The following is a 22,400-nucleotide window of genomic DNA, read 5'->3' on the forward strand; positions in this document are numbered from 1 at the left end:
GAGATAGAAAAGCGAAAACAAGACTCCCCATCTACTTTTGAAACTTACACCTATTGTCGTCGTTTACATACTTGTTCGTAAAGAAATCATTTCTGGTGTTAATTACTTGTGGAACATTTTCGTTCTTGTACATATATATATATATATATATATATATATATATATATATATTTATGTATGTATGGGTTGTATATATCTACGAAGTTTTGTTATTGTAATAATTTTAGAAATACTAAATAATTCCAATAATTTTAGAAACGACGACTCATATAGACACATATTACACACTCATATATATATACAAAGTACAAATAAATTCATACACTCATACATATACAAAACATATATAAAGACATATAATATTATAAATTTTATCGTATCTGTAAAATGGTTGCCAAATATATACATACATACACACATACATATATACATACATACATACATATATATATATAATATATATACACACGTACATATATTATACGTGCTATTTCTAATTTCGTTGACAATGGGAACGCTTACAAAGTTCTATCGATGAATCATATGTTTTAATTTCGGACATGTACTTACATTCTTACGAGAAACATCGAGCGATCACGTCAAATGAGTGAGAGAGTAAATGAGTGAGTAAGCGAGTGAGTGAGTGAGTGAATAAGTGAGTGAGTGGGTCACGGGCTTTGCGTTCGAAGAATCACGAATGAGAATCGCCGTCAAAATATTCTCAAAGCCTCATAGCTTCGATTTATATGTAAATATATATATATATATATATATATATATATATATATATATATATATATCATAGAAATGAGATTCTACTGATGACCTTGACACAATTGGAGACCAAAAATCTTCGAAGGTATAACTAGGCTAGTGAAAGGACGTGGTAGGAAATGAGAAAGGAGAGTTGAAGTTTAGAGCATTGAAGTTGGACTTTTAATGATTTTTAGTGAGATCAAATCTCATCTCTCGATCCTTATAAATAAATTTCAAAATATTCATGTACGGTTTATGCGTATATTTGCTTGTATTACACGTTATTAACCCATACCATTTATTTACTTCTTAATAGTTGCAAGTTTCCTCCTTTCTTTCGTTCTATTTTTATTTTTATATTTTTATTTCTTTTTTTTTTTTTTTTGTTATTTTTTCTTTTTGTTATTTTTGATTTCTCAACTGACGTTTATATTGGAATCAATTGTAAAACCGTAGCCTCGCTGAAAATAATCCATCTGAGTCATCATCCATCGGCAAACAAGCGCAAAGGCGATTCTCCACTTTAACAGGCCAAACTTTTTATCCGATGATGTTACATTACGTGTCTGCCAAATGTATACCTACGCTTTTTGGACAATGACAGAGATTTAATGCTGAATTTGCCGAAGATCCAAATTAATTGCGACTTAAAGATTTGCCAAAATTACTATTCCTTATGATCTTTTCACTTATATTATGATATTTGTCGTGTTTTTATGGAAGGCTCACGTGAAATAGATAAAAATAGATTTTCTTCGTTTGGATAATACATGTTAGTTACATAGTAGTGTAGCCGTTCTAAGCAAGATCACGTTCACGCTTAAGTACTATTTTGAGATTGGAGAAGGAACGAGGAAGTCAACCGAGGAAGCATTTGTTTTGAAAATTATTATCTCGAAAGGTTTGACAAGCGTAGGCTTCTCTTTCTCTCTCTCTCTCTCTCTCTCTCTCTCTCTCTCTCTCTCTCTCTCTCCCTCCCTTTTTCTTTCTCTCCACACGTTTATGATTTCATTCTAGGTGTGGTAATTTTCGATTTTTCTTCGAGCAAGTTACGCAAGTATTATTCTCATGTTGTTCCATCATCTCATTGTTATTTTCCGTGATAAAGATCGTATCTTATAGTCTATACTAAAAATAACTATTTCTATGTTATCGCAAGAATTATACTTTTTTGATGCTAATTTTGTAATATATAATGTACTACGTAATATGTGAAGTATCGACTCCTTCTTTTTTTTTCCCCTCTCAAACATTGTATTACACAAAAGTCATATTCTTTTAATCAAATTTTAAAAGAAAATTATTCCAACAATTTATTGTTCATCTTCTTTAAGTATATTTTATTATTATTATTATTATTATTATTATTATTATTATTATTATTATTAAAAAATATATATATATATGTATATGTATATAATTCGCAGATTCCACGGATATCGTCGACTGCAAATTGAAACTGATCTTAGGATTAATATGGACGTTGATTCTTCATTATTCGATTTCGATGACAATGTGGGATGGGGAGGATGGAGACAATTACGACAAAGGAGCAACACCGAAACAAAGACTGATGCATTGGGTTCAATCAAAAGTTCCAAATTTACCAATCACGAATTTCACTTCCGATTGGAACGACGGCCGAGCCGTTGGTGCTCTCGTTGATGCGGTTGCACCAGGTCTTTGTCCAGATTGGCAAGATTGGAATCCGAAAGATGCAGTACAAAATGCATCAGAAGCTATGGGTTTGGCCGATGATTGGCTCAACATACCGCAGGTTCGTTCAAATAAAATCACTTTTCTTTTTTTTTTTTCTTTTTTCTTCTTTTTCTTCTTTTTCTTCTTCTTCTCCTTTCTTTTCCGTTAATCGATGAATATCTTTATCAGATTAGAGTAATAAGGCACTATTTCTTATCGTAGTTGATAAAACCAGAGGAGATGGTTAATCCCAACATCGATGAGATGTCGATGATGACGTATCTCTCTCAATATCCCAACGCCAAATTGAAACAAGGTGCACCTTTGAGACCCCGTACCAATCCAAATAGGTAAGGACAATTTGATTTACGTACATATCCTGCAATTTGATCTATTTATTATTTTTGTTACCTTCCTATCTTACATTTTGATGCATTTATTAGAGTGAGAAGTGCCACCTGATATGTTATTTTGAATCCTCGATTCTTTTTCTTTCTCTTTGTCTCTGTCTCTCTCTCTCTCTCTCTCTCTCTCTCTGTCTCTCTCTGTCTCTCTCTCTCTCTTCCTTTCTCTCTTTCTCTTTGTCTTTGTATCAGATTACTTTTGTATTTTGTGATTTAGTCTCTCTTTACATGCATCTTTCTCTATATCTTTGAGAATGGTTAGGTCTGATACCATCAATTATATTTATCGAAGTTGTTCGATAAAATAAGAACATTATTTTTTGTTGTATATAATGATTGTCGATTGTTTCAGACCTATTGTAGAATTTCCTTTTTTCTTTCTTTTTTTTTTTTTTTTTTTTTTTTTAATTTGTTATTGTTATCTTTTCTTTCTTTTTTTATTTATTTTTTCCTTCTCTTGGGAAGATACGATAGATATGTATTTCATTCTATCATAGTTTGTATAGTAAATATATGTGTATATATATACATATACACATACATATATATATATATATATATATATATATATATATATATATATATATATACACATACGAGGGGTGTAGATAAAACGTATTTCTCAATACCGAATTAAAATGTCTAATTAATAAATTTATTTCATTTCTCGGTCGCAGCATCCCCCCTCCGCGGTAAGTTGCGCAGCAACGATGTCTTGACATGCGTATAATTTATATTATATATATATACATTCACACGTATTCATAAATTTACAAACAAATTGTATTATTAGTTTTATGCAATTAATCGCCCTGCCTATTTTAGCCGTGAAATTCAGATCGATCAAGAGCAATTTTTTTTCCCTTTTTTCTTTCTCATTTTTTTTTACTTTTTTTTTTGTTTTATTCTAATTTCTTTTTTTTTTCTTTTTTATTCACACGCTCTCATACACGTTCCAACATCATAATATTTTCTATTCGTTTAAATTGTTGTTGTTGTTGGTTTCTTTTCGTTTTATTTTATATTTTTTATTTCTTTTCTTTGTTCCATTTTTATTTTTTATTTTTTATTTTTTTTTCTTCCCTCTCATTTGTTCCCTTATGTTTCATTTAGTTTTGATTTTGATTTGGATTTTGTTCAACTCTAATGCGTGTCATCACGAGCTTTTTATTAGATTTATGGTTTATGTAGTGAATCGCTTGTGACGCCATAAATATCGAACAAAGTGCGTTTAAATGTGCGATAATATAAATGCGTTTGTTCTCACGAGTAAGGGTAAACGTTTGCAAATTGATTAACCATTAACACGAGAGAAAAAGAAATAATTTAGAAAAAAAAGTAATGATTTTTTTTTTTTTTTTTTTTTTTTTTTTTTGTACATATTTCGTCAACAAAAGTTTTACGCGCGATTTCACGAATAAAAGAAAAAAAAAAAAAATAAAAAAAAAATAAAAAATAAAGAATGTCCCGAGTCTTTGACATTCTCACTGTAATATTATTGTAGACGTACAGACTTTCGTATTATAATGTATCTCTCATACATACATGTCTCTTACATTAGAACTATAAACGGATATATAACGTCGTGTTTATAAATCGTTTCATTAGGATGATTTCTATTGTCTTTTTTCTTTTATCTTTTTTTATTTTTTTATTTTTTTTTTCTCCCCTATTTTAATCTATCCCGTCGATATTAAATAAAAAGTATTATTTCCTGTTTCCTGTTAACGCATTGGATTTATTAAGCCAATAATAAAGTCATACGATCGATAAAAAGTTATGATTAGAATAAAAGTTTGATAAGAGGGAAGTAATTGTATCTTGAAAAGAAATAAAGGAAAATTAAAAGGAAAAAAAAAAAAAACAGGAAAAATTTTAGTAGGAACGTCGGCCGTATTAAAAAAAAAAACAAAAACAAAAACAAAAAAAAGATGTAATAATGCTTATAACCGTTTGACAAACTCGTGTGATAACGCGATTGTATTTTTTCTTATCTTTCGTTTTCTTCTTCTTATTTCGTTTTTTTTTTCTTTTTTTCTTTTCTTTTTTTTTTATTTTGTCAATTTGCTTTTCATTTCTTATATTCTCCTTGCTTTATACAGAGTGCGTGCATATGGACCTGGTATCGAATCAGTCGGTCCGGTTGTTGGTGTACCGGCCAATTTCACTGTCGAGACATTTTCTGCTGGCAAGGGAAATGTTGAAGTCTCTGTTGAAGATCCTAAAGGAAATGCCATACCAGTAAGAAATTTGATTTTTTTTAGTTTCTTTTTTTGTTTTCTTTTCGTTAAAAATATTTATGCAAAAGTTCTTTACGACGTAGTAAATAATAAATAAAAAAAACTTACGTGTATACATATGCATTTAGAATCGTTCATTTTAATTTGATTTATAATTTTTGTTTAAGATCGATATCAGATTTTAGTTGAAAGTATTGCAAAAGTTTTTTACGACGTAGTAAATAATAAATAATAAATAAACATTTATTTTTATACGTATGGGTTGTTTAATCATTCGTTCATTCATTTATATATAATTTTATATAATATTTTTTTAGGCTGACGTTAGATTCAACAAGGATAGAAATCTTACATATTCCGTTTCATATACGCCAAGAATCGAAGGACCTCATAAAGTGAAAATACTCTTTGCCGGAAGGGAAATACCAAAGAGTCCATATACGGTCAGTGTTGAGGGTCATGCGGGAGATCCTAGTAAAGTAACAGCAAGTGGACCAGGTCTTCAACGCGATGGAGTCGTCGTGAATAGGCCTACTTATTTCGACATATTCACTAAGGACGCTGGTCGTGGTGTACCGGAAGTTATCATTTTGGATCAACAAGTAAATATACGAGAAATAAAATATAATGAGGAAGTATTTAGTCGACGTTAGAGAGAAAGAGAGAGAGAGAAAAAAAAGATAAGAGAGAGGGAGAGAGAGAGAGAGAGAGAGAGTGAGAAAAAGAAAAAATACAATGCAATGCAATGATTCACGTTTATTTCGTAGGGCTCGAAAACTACGGTGCCTGTAAAATTACGTCAGATATTCCCGGATGTTACAAGGTGTGAGTACGTATCTCCAGTAACTGGTTTACATTCCGTTAATATCTTCTTCGCTGGTAAACTCATACCTGGAAGTCCGGTTGGTGTGAACGTTGCTCCTGTCTCCGATGCTAAAAAATGTCGGGCTTATGGCCGAGGACTTTTACCAACAGGAGTTAGAGTTAATGATACCGCAGATTTCGTCATTGTTACAAAGGACGCTGGTGAAGGAGTACCGGAGATTAAAGTAATTGGTCCAGGAGGTATCAATCAAACAGTACAGTAAGTAACAATATAATAAATCAATGAAAATATTACATCGTTGATTTTCCATCTTATTAATATTTTAAAATACATATATTTTGTTCAATATCTCATAGGATGACTAAGGCAGACGCTAATACATATAATTGTTCTTACGTACCAACGAAGGAAGGTCGATATGTAGTAATGATTACGTTTGGTGGTAAAGAAATACCAAAGTCACCATTCGAAGTGAACGTTGGTCCATATAAGGAGTCTGCGATTTGGGCTTTTGGTCCAGGTCTTAAAAGTGGTATAGTTGGACATCCAGCCAGGTTTACCGTCGATACTAACGGTGAAACCGGCGCTCTTGGATTCTCAATTCAGGGACCTTCTAAAGCAAACATCGAATGTCATGATAATGGTGATGGAACAGCTGACGTATCTTATTTACCTACGGCACCCGGACAATATGCTGTACATATACTTTGTGATAACGAAGATATACCATCGTCTCCTTACATTGCAAATATTGTACCAAAGACCGATTTCGATCCGGAAAAGGTTTGTTAGACTTATTATTAGTTTGAAATAATTATTTTATTTTTCTTTCCAGTGTATAATTTTCAATATGTATTTGTTAAATTTATTGGTTTTAGGTAGAGGTACATGGTCCAGGAATTCAACCGGATAGCGTTGCAAAAGATAAACCGACTCATTTCATTGTGGATCCTAGAAAAGCTGGTGGTCAGGCACGTTTGGAAGTAGCTATTCAAGATGTTTTTGGTAGACAAGTTCCCGTTCGTCTCGAAGATAAACGAGACGGGACGATACAAGCATATTATACACCGACTTCTGCCTCTCAGCACGTTATAATGGTGAGTTATTAAATTATTATTGTAAAATCAAAGACGAACGTGTTAAACGCGATCAATTAATAAAATTTAATTATAATATAATTATTTTATTATTAGGTAAATTATGGTGGCGTTGCTACTAAAAAGTCTCCGTACAGAGTAAAGGTAGCTGCTCCTTTGAACCCAGCTGCGGTGACAGCTTTTGGGCCAGGTATCGAAAGAGGTGTAAAATCAAATGTTCCTACTCATTTTAATATCGATTGTCGTGAGGCTGGACCTGGCAATATGGATGTGACCATAGTCAGTGAAGACGGACGAGAATTACCTGTTTCCTTGACCGATAACGAAGACAATACATACAGCGTGGGATATGTCGCTCCACAACCAGGAAATTATTTTGTCAATCTATCTTACGGTGGTCTCAAGGTACCTACGTGTCCTATCGCGGTCAATGTTCAACCGCACATCGATGTCTCCAGAATCAAAGTGGATGGTCTCGAACCTAGTGAGTATATAAATATATATACATATATATATATACATACACACACACACACATATGCATATATGCATATATACCATTTGATAATTATATTTATCGAACGAATCGAAATTTCATTTATCAAATGTTGCGTATTTATTTCACAATATCATATCGTACGTCTTGAGATTAAATTCCTTTAAAGAAGAGTCATTATTTCAGACAATATGGATATCGAAATATTCCATTAGTGTCTCGCATAGTTTTATTTGTAACAGGTCATTCATTAAAAATTGATGAGCATGTAAGAAACGTCGACATTTACAAAGATACGTTATATCGTGTTCAAAGTAGAATAATGGACACGATACGACGCTAGGTACGAACAAGACTATAAAAACTCGTGTTAAATAGTTGAGAGACTCTTGAGGGGTCATACATACGTAAAAACGCTCTCCGCACAGCTGCACCGGTGAACAGCCTGCAGCAGTTCCGCGTGATAACGCAGGATGCTGGAAAGGTGGCTGACTTTCAAGTGGCTATAACGGCGCCATCGGGTAATCGCGTTAAGGCCCACATCTTACCGACGCATGAAGGTTATCTGGTCAACTTTACGCCGACGGAATTGGGCGAGTACTTGTTGGGCATCAGTTTTGGCGGTGAACCAATCTCAAGTCAGCCCTATCGTCTCAACTGCGTTCACGGTTCTGATCCTGGCAAAGTCAGAGCTTCTGGTCCTGGTCTATCTCGTGGTGTCGTTAACAAGCCAGCAGAATTTGTTATCGATACGAGAGGTGCAGGTCAAGGTGGACTTGGCGTTACGGTCGAGGGTCCTTGCGAGGCTGCCATTAATTGTCGAGACAACGGCGATGGCACTTGTTCCGTTGCTTATCTCCCTACCGAGGTCGGCGATTATGGGATAAATATTACCTTCAATGAGCAACACGTGCCCGGCTCACCATTCCAGGCCATCGTCGTTCCCGATACTGACGTTTCAAAAATCAAAGTCACCGGAAATGGAATTCAGCCACACGGTATCGTCAAGCCGTCAGGGCAATATGGTTTTTTAGGAATGCGAAAAACCGTGATTGTTAGTGTGCGTGTGTAAGGATAAAAAAGAAAACGGCAAATAGATTGCTCGTAATCTTACGATTATATTGGATTTATTATTTTAGAGAAGGATTTTCTTATTGAAAATGTCATTTGAATTTTTAACGACGTTAATTTACGAGCAATCCATTCATCCTAGTAATACAGGTGCCTTACGAACTGATAGTGATCTCAGAAGTGTTCGAAACAATGCATGAATTAATCGTTGATGCTGACTTTTTCATTTGCACCTATTTGCGATAGTTTTTTTTTCCTTTTTTTCTTTTTTTTTTTTTTTTTTTTTTTTCTTTACCTTTCGCTTTCGAAAAATATTCCTCGTTAGGATGCCATGCCATGCTTAAATAATGATTACTTTTGTTTTCCTTTTCCTTTTCTTTTTTGTTTTCTCTTTTGAATATTATTTCTTTTCTTTGATAAATTATTGTACTAACATTAGAGTAAGTCACGACAAATAGACAATTTTAGTGGGTGAAAACGTAGATTGCAAAAGAAAAAAAAAAAAAATGAATGAATGAATGACTAGATAAGTGTGTTTAAATTAGAAGAAAATGTATTTTATCATGATGCTTTGATTTACCTCTTCACAATATTTATATATAGTTAGAATGTTTATAGCGTTATAAATAAGAATTTGAATCGATATAGAGAGATATTGTACGAAAGAAAAATTTATTAAAATTGTTTTTATAAAACTGTAGCTAAATGTTAATCATCAAACTAGTGAGAAATAAGATTTCAATCGTGATTTTTTTCCTTTTAAGGTCTGTACTTGAAGCAACCAACGGAATTTACAATAGACACCAGAGCAATCGCTAAGATGAAGAATGACGAAGATTTAGTTTCCTGCGTTATCAGTAATCCAAGCGGTGGAAAGACGGAGAAAGTAATCATTCCTCAAGGAGATGGAACGTATCGCGTCAGTTATACACCTTTCGAAGAAGGACGTTATACCATCGATATTCTTTACGACAACATTCCAGTGCCAGGATCACCGTTTACCGTTAACGTTAAACGTGACAGTGATCCAAGTAAATGTCGTGCTTATGGTCCAGGTTTAGAGAAGGGTTATGTTAACAAGGCTAATCAATTTACCGTAGAGACTAAAGGTATTCTTTTCGTGTATTCTAATAGATCTCAAAGAAATCTATCATATAGATATATTGTATCAAGTATATTGATCTTTCCTGTTTTCTTTTTTTTTTTTTTCCAGAGGCCGGCAATGGTGGTCTCGGTTTAGCGATCGAGGGTATACGCGAGGTCAAAATGACATGCAAAGACAATTACAATGGTTCATGCAGCGCAGAATATATTCCAATGGAACCAGGAGAATATGACATTACTATAAAGTTCGCCGATCAGCATATACCTGGTTCACCTTTCAAAGTTCAAGTAATATCGGATAGCAATGCTAAGAACGCCGTTGCTTATGGAACTGGGCTCGAGCCTGAAATGGTAAGAGAGGGTGTACCAGCGAAATTTGTCGTTGATACTTCGAAATGCGAACCAGCGAAGTTAGACGTTAGATTAAAGACCGACAAAGGACAGGTGCAAAAGCCAGAAATTAAAAGCCGAAGTGACGGATTGTACGAGGTTACTTATCAGCCACCACCTGCCGGTAGTACTGTTCAAATCGGTATAACTTATGACGGCGAGGAAATAGATGATAGTCCTTATGCCATTAAAGTTTTACCTACCGTTGAACCTAATAAAATTCTTCTCACTGGGCCTGGAGTTTCACCTGTTTGTACTGCTTCCTTCCCAACGGAATTTGTCGTTGATACTTCTCAAGCTGGATATGGCGATCTCGAGGTTCAAGTTTTGGTAAGCTATATTAATTACATTATCATTATATATATATATATATATATATATATATATATATATATATATATATAATATATCTATAACATTTTAATTCACGTAAATGTGTATTTTAGGGTCCGGATCAAGCACCCCGAAGAGTCGAAGTTCAAGATTTAGGTGAAGGAAAATATAAGGCCACATATTTGCCCGATGATTGTGGTCGATACAAGGTCAATGTGAAATACGGAGGTAAAGAAGTACCAGGTAGTCCGGTTTTGGTTCAAAGCGTTTCCACTGGTAAAGCTGAGAAATGTAAGATCAAGGAAGGTATCCAACATACCTTGGCACAGGGTGAAGAATATTGTATAACTGTTGATACCGAAAATGCTGGAAGGGGGGCAGTCACTTGTCGTATTCGTTCTACGTCAGGCAGGTAAAGAAAAGAGAAGAAAAAAAAAATTTTTTTTTATATCTCCCTATTATTTTTATTCCGACATATCGTCATTCTAAAAAAAAAAAAAAAAAATAAAAAAAAGAGAGAAAAGATAAAAAAAATTCTCTCCAGAAGCGAATGTATAAAAACAGAAATGTTCGAAAACTCGACAAGCCGACAGGGTGGCCATCGTATCATATATTATTTCTTGCATTCCTTTCTATCTTTCTCTCTTCGTGCTTACGTTCCCTCATGCAGGACGATATCATCCCGTTTTATTTTAAATAACCGTCAGCATGACCCAGATATTTATTTCGATTCACGGAATATATTCAAAACTAGCGAATGCAATCCGATTATACGAACCGATCGTAAATCATACGTTTTCTCCTCTCTTTTCTCTTTCTTTTTTCTTTTTTCTTTTTTTTTTCTTTTTTCTCTCTCGTTTTTCTTTTTTTTTTTTTTTTCTTTTAACTGTAGCACGATCGTAAATGTCTAATTCGTCGTTTCGATTCCTCCTGTCTGTCTCGTTCCCAAATTATATCCGTCGATACTTGGAAGCCAGTACGAAAATAAAAAAGTAACAAACAAGTCGAGCAGAAGAGAAAGTATATATATATACACACATATACATACATATATATGTATATATATATATATAAAAATAGTATCGTCTTCCTTTAATAATATATCCTTTTTCTTTCAAATAAATATTTAATAGTCATTTACCATGCTCTGGCAATTAAACAAAAGTTAAAAGACTTATTTGCTTATTTTAATGTATTTTCACTCTTGGCACACATTTGTTCTTAACAGATCGAATACTTCTCTTTGTACATTTTCTGAGTTCTAACGGCACCATTGTTTGGATGCCAAAAACACATAGGTGAGCTTGCATTGAATCTCTGCTTTGGAATTTCGTCCGATGTCTCTTGTCTAACATTATCTTTGTCTAACATTATATTTTAAATTATATTTACATAGACTTACTTATGAAACTTTTGTATATACGAAAATGTTACGGTATATGAATCACTATTTATTCGAAAGAAGATAATCAGATCGTATTAGTATAGAATCAAAATAAATAGACGATAGAAAGAAATTATTATTTCATTCATATAACTTTCATTAGATCGATTTATTTCTTTATTATTATTATTATTATTATTATTTTTTTTTTTTCCCCATAAAAAAATCCGTAATAAATTTGTAGAAAGTATTTCGACATTGATAAGTGAGATTCTACGATGGTTCACCTGTTGGAGCATTAGTCATGCGCCATATCAAATGTTTCGTATTTTGCCTTCAATTTTGGCAACCTATCTCTCTTCTCTCTTTCTTAGAATCGATATCTTCGAGAGAAAATTGATTGTCATTATCTTTATGTTAAATTAATTTCGCGAATAATATAAGAAGAAAGTTAATGAGTCGAATTTTATTTTGTTTTAGTTTTTTTTTTTTTTTTTTTTTTTTTTTTTTCTTTAAATGACAATAACAAATTCTTTTGCTTTTAAATGAACAATTATATATTAATCGACGAGGAAATATTTTTCAATAACAATATTATCACATTTATTTTGTTTACATTATTTCACAGTGAGGTGGTGGACATTGATATCGAAGATAATGGTGATGGAACAGTTAACATTTATTATACGGTAGCCGATGCCGGAGATTATACGCTTAGTATTAAATTCGGAGGACAACCTGTACCAGACGGTATCTATACTTTTACGGTAAGTAAACAATTTATCACGTTCGATTGATCCTCGTTAAATCATCAAATTGTAATATTAAAATTAAGTTAATAATTTCGATAACGTTTATCTTTATTTTCGATACATTTTATTTCATTAATCGAACTAAATAATTTCTCGATTGGATTGATTCATTCTATACAATGGTTTTGATTGTTCATTTTGAAAAATTATTGCGTCAAGTGGCACTTAGCTCCGCTGGGGGGTATTTATACCGCTTATATTTCGGTTTCTAATGCTGCTGAATCTGGCCGCCCTGGTGGACAATAATTATGTCAAAGCAAATGAGAGAAAATGGGAACAAGAGACCTGGATTCATTTTCCGTAGTTAGTTTTGTTTTACGACGATTAAATCCAAGTTAAATAAAACGAGATTAATTGATACGAATTATATATTAGGTAATAAAACTTCGATTTAATCTGTCGTAAATAAATCTATAAAGATATTTACAAAGATATTTTTTTTATTTTTATTTAATTCTATACGTATAAATTATGAATTATAAAATTATAGTAAAATTTTTATTTTATTATTATTATTATTATTTTTTTTTTTTTTTCAACAAAAACGAATTTCATTTTTTATACAGATCATTAGATTTAATCATAATTTGTTTTGTCCAATTAAATTAAACAAATCGTTCGTTTGCTTTTAATATTATATTATATAAAAGTGAAGTTTGTTCGTTCGAAAAGAAAAGATTACAACGATTACAAATTTTTCGTATCTTTTGAAATGTGAATGGATCACTTTAAGCGCGATATTTTTTTTTCTTTTTTTTTTTTTTTCCTTTCTCTTTTCATTTTTCTTTAAACTTTTTTCTTTTTTCAATTGTCATCATCATAGGTTTTAACACGATAAAAAATCAGAGAAGTGACGAAAGAAATTTATTGTATGACGTTTGAAATATTCCGAATTATTCTAACGTATACGTAAACTCTGTGAAAAATGAAGGCAGTTAAAATATTTTGCAATTTATACGACCTTGCTCGTTATTCATCGCGACGAAAGTTTTCAGTAAGTAGAACCTTCAGTGGCAGACGAAAGTAAAATTTTCTCACGAACGAGACAGAGAAGAAATTTCGTCATTTAAGAAGCCGTTGGCATAATCTTTCAACAGCTCATAAAGGATACAGTGACATCAATTATACGCGAAAGAACAGTTTTCTATTTCATGAGAGAATATAATAGATACTTGCTCATAGAAAATTTATTGTCAATAATTCGATCATTTTTATTATAATAATTCGATTGATTGATAATGGTTTTTTAGATTATTAAATTATGAAATTAATTTGACATAAATGTTGAAAATAAACAATTATATATAAATCATTGGATATGATCAATAACTTATGATCGATTGTAGACGTTCTTCTATAGAGTTGATTTAAAACAATTATATCGTTTAATGGAAATTTCACTTTTTTTTTTTTTACAGATATTTTTAAAAATTATTAAAAGAAAAAAAGGGAGGGAAAAAAAAATACGAAAGAAAAGAAAATGTATCAATAAGTCACATCAGAATATTGAAAATATTAATAGAACTTTAAAAATCTTTGAATATCAAATATGAAATCGATCGTATGATACCGCGTAGAAATGCAATAAATGATATGATAAATGATGATCTATTTCCATAATTTAATACTTTTTCTATTGTCAAAAATGTATAAATTATATCTGTTTAATTCTACAATCGTATACATCGAAGGATTAAACGGATAAAACGGCGACACGTGTTGATACTTAAGAAATTATCTTAGGACGTTATTTGTCTTGATCTTCCTGATCCCTCTTGATCTCATCTTTTGGTTAACGTAAGATGAGGAGGAGGAGGGGTTAGGTGGGGCGAGGTATATCTAACTATAGAGACAACACGTAGCAGGGCAGGATATTATCGTGTGGTCTCCAGAGGAAACAGTCCACTCCGAAGACTCATCGGGATCACACCAAGTGTCTGATAATATTAGCAGGAAATATTTTTTTTTCGCCTAAACACCATAGGAATCCTGTCGACGCGTTAAGATCAACGTTATTATTCGATCAAGTAAAATCTCTCTCTCTCTCTCTTTCTCTCTTTCTCTTTCCCTCTCTTTTACTCATTCGTTCATTTCATCTTTCGCATATCTCTCTTTCTATCTATCCTTTCATATCTAATACCTGTTGCATCTCATTCTCTCTCTCTCTCTCTCTCTCTCTCTCTCTCTCTCTCTCTCTCTCTCTTTCTTCTATATGTATGATCAGGCATGTCTGCATGCATGTGCGTGTGTGTAGGTGTATGTGTAGGTGTATGTATAGATATATGTGTACGTGTACGTGTATATGTTCGTGTTTACTTCGAGTGATCCAGCATGTTTCCAAACATGAGATCTTTCAACGATTTCGTTCATCATCGAAAAGATCGTAGGAAATAGGATCGTTCTTATAATGATAAACCAAAGAACAAATTGACGAGAGTTCGGTGTCAGAATTATTATGTTAGAAATGAGGATTCCTTTTAAGAGAGTTTCCTATTTCGATAATATTTTCTTTGGCACCGATAAAAAAAAAAAAAAAAAAAAGTAAAAGAAAAAAAACGTGAATTATTTGTTATAACGTATGCACATAAGATCAATAATATAATAACGAAGAAATTCAATACATTTATTTTACGTAATACTTGTTAACAAGTCGAAAATTAATTTCATTTTTAATGTTCTATCATACGAGTATTAAATTATAATTGGACGTGTGGGTGTGTGTGTGTACGCCTGTGTGTGTTTACGTTACGATTAGAAAAATCATTAGAGATGGTGATTGTTTGGTATCAAGTAGAAAGTAACGATGGTATGGTCAGCCTCTATAAGTATAAATTGACTTTATGTTACATATTAGGGGTAACTTATATGCTAAGGAAACAATGGCGATAGTATTGCATATTTTCATCGAAAAGGATAATAATCGTTAGACGTGAACGTTAGTACTATAAATCTTTAAGTCGAATAAACAGACGTCGATCGGATCTATAACTAAAGGATTATAGGAACTTTTAAATTATAGATAGAGCTCTGGCATAGGATCCAGAGTGTTTTCATTCTATGCTCCGAAATTTCAAAAGGCTGAAAATAATTTCCTCTTTTTATCCTCCTTCTCTCATTTTACCTCTTCTCATCTGTCGTTTGACCAAGAGAGAGAGAGAGAGAGAGAAAGAGAGAGAGAGAGAGAGAGAGAGAGAGAGAGAGAGAGAGAGTGAATGAGTGAGTGAAAGAGAATGAGAGAGAGAGAAAGAGGAAGGGAAGGATCTCAAAGGCGACTGGAAGTCGTTGATTTAAACGTTTCGGCATGTGTTAGGCTCGAGCAAGCGTGATGTTCCGCCTGGTCTCATTAGCGAACATGCATGGAACTCAAAATTGAAAGTACTTTGGAGAGAGAGAAAGAGAGAAAGAGAGAGAGAGAGAGAGAGAGAGAGAGAAAGAGGGACGGACTGGTAGGTTACTTTTGATTATTGCTTCAAGCCATATAACATTTATCACTTTGAACCAATAGGAAATACTTACGAACTTCTCTCTGCATATTATTATCGAATTAAATAAAAAAAAAAAATATATATATATATATAATTAAATAAAAATATTATATCGAATTAAAAGAAAAAATAAATAAATAAAAGAAAAAGGATAAAAAAAATTCATCGAAGTTGACAGAAGTATGAAGTAAAGGATCTCTCTCTCTCCCTCTCTCTTTCTCTTTTCGTATAGATTATGTATCGATATCGATAAAAGCCCAATTTGAAATTCAATCCGTATCTTTTTCGTATATCGTCGCGACCTCATAAACTATTTCGAGTACGAGTGCGGCTCTTTCCCAAATTTATAAGCAAGAACGTCGTATGCCGTTGGAACGGTGGGTGGACTAAAGAGACAGCCCGTGAATTAATGTTACCGAGGAGAGTTTAATTTAAACTCACCTCGCGATTCACAACGGAGACTTTGATACTGGATATTATGCTTATCATCTTCAATTTCCCGTTTCTCTGTTTATACCACTAGCCTGGAGTTATTAATGTCCGAGAAGTGGGGAGAGGATTGCGCTCTTATTTCCACCCTTAAAACTTTATCTCGTTAGACGACCCACGATTAGCCAAGTTGCTGCTTCTCTCTCTCTCTCTCTCTCCTATCGTGAACGGTTTTTATTTTATTTTATTTTATTTCTTTTTTACTTCTTTTTTTATTTTTTCTTTTCTTTTCGATAATGACGAGAGGAAAATGAAATGAAGCGAAAATAAATAAATAAATGAAAAAAAATAAATAAATAAAAAATCAAAAATACCCACGAGACCGATGATTTGTCGTTCGTGTCTAGATGAGAACTGAACGTTTGAACGTTCGTTGCCATCCCTTAAAAATTATGCGAACGAATTTTTGGCCGCGATAGCTTTCTTCCGATTCGTCGAGTTCACGGACATGTCTAGTAGTGTCATTGGTTGTTTAAATCCTCCCCGCGTTTCTTATCCTTTACCCTTTGTAATTTATACGTGGGTGGGGGCTAGGTATCTATTATGGTAACATCGAATTCAGCATTGTGCCTGAAAATCGTCAGTCTGTTAGGAGCAATACGTGAGTTTGGTAACAGGCGATCGTTCTGATCTAACAATTACAATTATTGCGAATTAGCGATTATTGGTAGAAAGATTTAGATCTTCTAAGGTATAGTGAATTCTATTATCGATGTATTTCATATCATTTTTCTTCTTCTTTTTCTTTTTCTTTTCTTTGATTAGTTTTCATCTTTTCTCTTTTTTTTTTTCCTTCCCTTTTTTATTTCATGCAACGTACGTGCTGTTTATCACACATTTAGTCTCGCTCTACGATTGAACTTATTTAATCCATATAATTGATATATGATCGATTGATACAGATGATTCATAATTTGGATCCTTTGGATTCATCATGTTTTTTTTTTTTTTTTTTAACATTATGAAGAAAAAAGAAAGGAGAAAAATATTTTTCATCACATTTCGAATTAAAATTATATTATTATTATTTTATCGAGATAGATTAAATTTATTTATAGAAAATTTATAGAAAGGTACATAAAATTTATTTATACAAAAAAAAAAAAAAACAAAAAAAAAAAAAGGAAAAATGATCTAATTCTATAAGATCGATTATTCGATATTTTCTATGGATTAGAAGAATACGAATAATTATTTCTTTATGATCGTAACGCGCAAAAAAAAGGTTGGTCGCGTCCGCAAATCTGATAAATTAGACGTGTGCATTTTCTATAGTCGAATAAACCACGTGATAAAGATTTTGCAAGAATTCTGACGTCGTTACATAATAAATTCTATACACGCTGCACAGTTTGGCTTAGTACCAGCCTCGAAATACGTAGATTCTTTCGTAATGAGGTGTGTCGTGCACCATCGCCTCTTGATTCCGGAAATTCCTCGTTCCCCTTTTACCGCCAACGCGATCCATAGAGTTTCTTGAGCATCGTTCAAGAATTAACTAAACGTTTGTAGAAAAAAAAAAAAAAAAAAAAAAAAAAGAAAAAAAAATTAAAAAAAGAAAAAAAAATATAAAAGGGGGAAAAAAACCAAAAAGAAAAAAAGAAATAAAAAGAACATTCCCTAAGTACTTCGGATCACATTGAGTCGTGTATACGCATCGATAAATAAAATCGTTGTAATATTTTCTATTCTTTATTTAACAACCCTTATAACGATAATACGATCTTTATTTTAAGGCCTCAGAGGAATATCGGGAACACAGTACTCACAAAACACATCGAGGAAAGAAATCTCGACAAAGGCAAGAGCAACACGTTGTTGAACAACGTAGCACCAGTATACAGGAGAGTTCAACGGTTACAACAAAGAGTAGCACAACCAATCAACAGAATTTATCAAAGAAGAACTTTAACGGTATCCGGCTGAACGGTATCCCCTTACCATTGTCCAGTGGTACAGTGACGTGTAAGTATTTATAATCTATATACTTATTCTATTATCTTTCTTTTTTATTTTTTTATTTCTTTTTTTTTGTTTCATTCTATAATTTATAATAACAATTATATTATACATAATTATATATTATATATTATAACAGTGAAATATTTAAGATCAATTTATCTATTAAAATTCTTTACGAACGGAATTAGGAATGGAAAAATGAAATGGATAAAAATACGAGAACGAAGGGAATACGTGATAATTGAGAAAAATCTAAAAAGATATTCCAGAATCTTATTTTTTTTTTTTCTTTTTCTTCTTCTTCTTTTTTTTTTTTTTGTTCGTTTCACATTTGATAGGCGCCTTGAAATTCTTCGAAGAAGTTTATTTCAGTGATATAGTTGACGCAGCCGGAACGAATGTTCCCATCGAAAAGACGAGCACATGCGGTAGATCATCGCTGTCATCGAAATGATCACGATCAGAGAATGAACAATTTTCAAATTCTCTAAACGAATGTTAATTTTATTCATTCATTTTGACATACTCGTAACGATTTGTCTAGTTGAAATTACAAGAATATTTTTATGATATTAGAAAAATCTTACCGGTGTACTTAGTCCTTTGAGTTATAGGTACAACGTTTGATTGTATTTAACATCATTTGTTGTTAAGTTCTTTAAGTAAATATCAGCGTGTTAATAATCGTCGTCATAAAATATAAACGAATGATCATCATTGGCACGTTTACAAATATTTTAAGAAAATTGATAATACGAAAATAATTATAATTGATAATATTATTCAGGGATTGATGATTGATTGATACAGGGAGGAATCGAAAATATTTCTCATTGGAGAATCAATGATTTTCATAAAATTCGTTTGTAATTTATTAACATTGGATATATCATCGATCGATTATTATTCATCTATCTCTTTTATAATAAAATTTTTTTTTAATTAATGAACCCGAATAAATCAGTGAATTCTCGAAATCATGAATAATATCTTGGACGTTATCCAAACATTTTTGATGCGCACTAGTAGACCTTACTCGTGTTCAACCAAATTCTATCCTCATTAATGATTTGTACGCCTGCTAACTCACGACATTGCTGTGATATTTGATGGACACGACAGGTTTTCATGCTGTTCATTCTGGGTTTTGTAAAAGGACCATAATCTAAGTTACGAGCGTATGCCTTTCACAAGAGACACGATGAAAATTATCATTCTTATTCACCTATAATTATACCTAATATATTATACCTTTAATGTCGTCTATCTCATCGTATATTGACATTAATGTAGTTTATTCGAAAATCAGGAGCTATTGATATATATATATATATATATATATATATATATATATTTATTTATTTATTTACTTACGCACCGTTAATAAACAATTATATTCATTCCTTTTTTTCATTTTCTTTTTTTTTTTTTTTTTAATAATATAAATGAATACATTTTTTTAATATTATATATAAATATATATATATATACACACACACACACACACATATATATAGATGTTTAATATTTTTTACTTTTTAGAATCAGTAGGTCACTCATTAGAGAATCTGTAGAATTTATTTATTTTCACGACGTTTTTATTACATTTTATCTTCTTATATATGATAAATATGTATGTGTGTGTGTGTGTGTGTGTGTGTGTGTGTATTTATTTTTATTGGTCATATAATTATCTAAAGATTCATCGGGGGGAAAAAAAAAACATTCCTTTCATTCTTATTTGTTTTTCTTTGATATAAGCAACCTTCTCGAAAATCAATGATTTTGAAATTAATTCAAAGACGCAATGGATCCTAACTAAATGGCTAAATTTATTTTCTATATTTATTTAAAAATCTAAATCTATATATCTACGTATATTTATCTGAACAAATATTTATATCAATTTTCATGTTATTTATATAAATTTTCGTGTGTCATTCGTCAATATAAACAAGATTCTTCGAAATCAATAATACATATTTGAATCGTCGCATTGAAGTCACTGCAAATTTACGTTAACAAATTTACGTTGCTTTAAGTTCAATCGTATTTGTAGTTAGGATGGAAGGTTCGGAAAAAAAGAAAATAAAAGAAAAGAAAAGAAAAAAAAAACGAACATAATTTTTTATTAACGTTGCATAAATAAATAAATAAATAAATAAATAAATAAATAAATAAATAAATAAATAAATAAATAAATAAATAAATAAATAAATAAATACGTTGATGCGCAAAGAGTTGACAGACGGGACAGGTTTCATACGATTTCTCTAACGTGCTTGTTCCACCATTTTGCCAAAAATACGGTTAGAGGATAGAGGAAGATAGAGCGAGAGAGACAGAGAGAGAGAGAGAGAGAGGTAGGAGTCGAACTGGAGGAGGAAGGGAGCTGGAAGAACGTATACGTACGGTGCTCGATGATGCATCGGAAATGCGACCGGGTGATATTAATATTGGATGATTAAGTGCCTTCGGATGCGCGGGCTCGAAGATGCTCCAAAAACCGGCGTCGACGGAAATCCATAAAAAGATCAATCCCTTCTCTCCTCTCCTTCGTCTTAACCTCTCTATCTCCATTACCTCCAACTCCACCTCCACCTCCACCTCCATCTTCAACTTCTACTATTGCTCCTCTTCTTTTTTTATTTTACCTCTCTCTCTCTCTCTCTCTCTCTCTCTCTCTCTCTCTCTCTCTCTCTCTCTTTTTTTTTCTTTTACTCCAGACACGTGGAAAGCAACATGCGCTTTTGACTAATACTCGGTTATCGAACCATCATACTTCCACCATTTTGTAAGTTTCTATAATAATCGTCCATCGACCGTCTCGTTCAAATTTCTTTAGATTCCATTAGAAATTAATTGAATGTATTATAATACAATATTCAAGAGAATTTTAATTTAATTCGAGATTTTTCTTTCGTATATCATATGCCTGTTTTTGTCATATTCCTAATATTTTTTATTTTATTCTTAATAGTTATTTTTTAGACAATGGATAATTTTATCCCATTTATTTAACTACATATTTTTTTTTTTTTTTTTTTTTTTTTTTTTAATTTAGATGAATATATTTATAGGATAATTCAGTTGAAAGTTATCGTTGTGATTAACATAGACGTATTTCGTTATCTTTTTAATTTATTTCTATAGATAATAGATAGTAATTCCCCGTCTCTATCTCGATCCAATTTATTCAACACTTTTATCAGAATTTAAATGAATAGATTTATGGGATAATTTATTTCATAATCTTTTTGTATCGTGATTATCATCCACATATTTTCGTTATTATATATTTCATTAATTTATTTTTAAATAGTAATTCTCCTAACGCTTATATATTTCAAATTTCTTTAGCACTTCTATTAGAACTTAATTATATATTTTTATAAAATATAATTTATATTTATAAAATAATTTTGAAATTATTTAATGTTGAAAGTTTATCTGACGATAGTAATACACGTATTACGTTATCTTCTTAATTACTTTCTAAATAGCAGTTCACCATCGTTATCTCATTCAAATTTCTTTAATCTCCTTACGAATTAATATAAATCTATACTTATAGGATAATTTAATAAAAAAAATTTATATCATCATTCTCAGAAATATGTTTCGTTATCATCGTAATTAATTTCTATTGTCTTGTACGTAATAGTTAAAAAGTATTGGATGGTATGTAGTAAATCCTTAACTTTGAGAAGGACATATTTGAAGGATAAATTTGTGAGAGATCTTTTTCCATTTTTTTCTTTAACAATCGTCACTTTTTCATTTAATTATCGATTGAATAAATTTCTTCGATCATATAGATGAATTATAAAAATATTTGATGTTTGACGTTGAA

The 22,400-nt window shown here is 31.7% G+C and overlaps 1 protein-coding gene across 8 annotated transcripts in view; it reads left to right on the top strand.

The window, feature by feature from the left end:
- LOC124422124 (filamin-A) overlaps positions 1-22,400 on the top strand; it is a 42,397-nt gene that overhangs the window by 10,031 nt on the left and 9,966 nt on the right. For 3 of the 8 annotated variants that reach the window (XM_046958152.1, XM_046958153.1, XM_046958155.1), the window contains 15 exons: positions 2,184-2,533; positions 2,677-2,804; positions 3,536-3,550; positions 4,961-5,099; positions 5,416-5,700; positions 5,866-6,182; positions 6,281-6,707; positions 6,803-7,021; positions 7,118-7,505; positions 7,946-8,515; positions 9,353-9,697; positions 9,802-10,412; positions 10,529-10,827; positions 12,428-12,566; positions 18,322-18,550. In XM_046958152.1, coding sequence (XP_046814108.1) covers positions 2,184-2,533; positions 2,677-2,804; positions 3,536-3,550; positions 4,961-5,099; positions 5,416-5,700; positions 5,866-6,182; positions 6,281-6,707; positions 6,803-7,021; positions 7,118-7,505; positions 7,946-8,515; positions 9,353-9,697; positions 9,802-10,412; positions 10,529-10,827; positions 12,428-12,566; positions 18,322-18,550 — 4,461 coding nt within the window. Of the gene's footprint in view, positions 1-2,183; positions 2,534-2,676; positions 2,805-3,535; positions 3,551-4,960; positions 5,100-5,415; positions 5,701-5,865; positions 6,183-6,280; positions 6,708-6,802; positions 7,022-7,117; positions 7,506-7,945; positions 8,516-9,352; positions 9,698-9,801; positions 10,413-10,528; positions 10,828-12,427; positions 12,567-14,518; positions 14,639-17,141; positions 17,277-18,321; positions 18,551-22,400 lie in introns of those variants that run through there. The other 5 variants (XM_046958156.1, XM_046958154.1, XM_046958157.1 and 2 more) reach the window with 5 other exon arrangements.

This window comes from Vespa crabro, chromosome 2 (assembly GCF_910589235.1).
Source record: "Vespa crabro chromosome 2, iyVesCrab1.2, whole genome shotgun sequence".
Taxonomy (NCBI): Eukaryota; Metazoa; Arthropoda; class Insecta; order Hymenoptera; family Vespidae; genus Vespa; species Vespa crabro.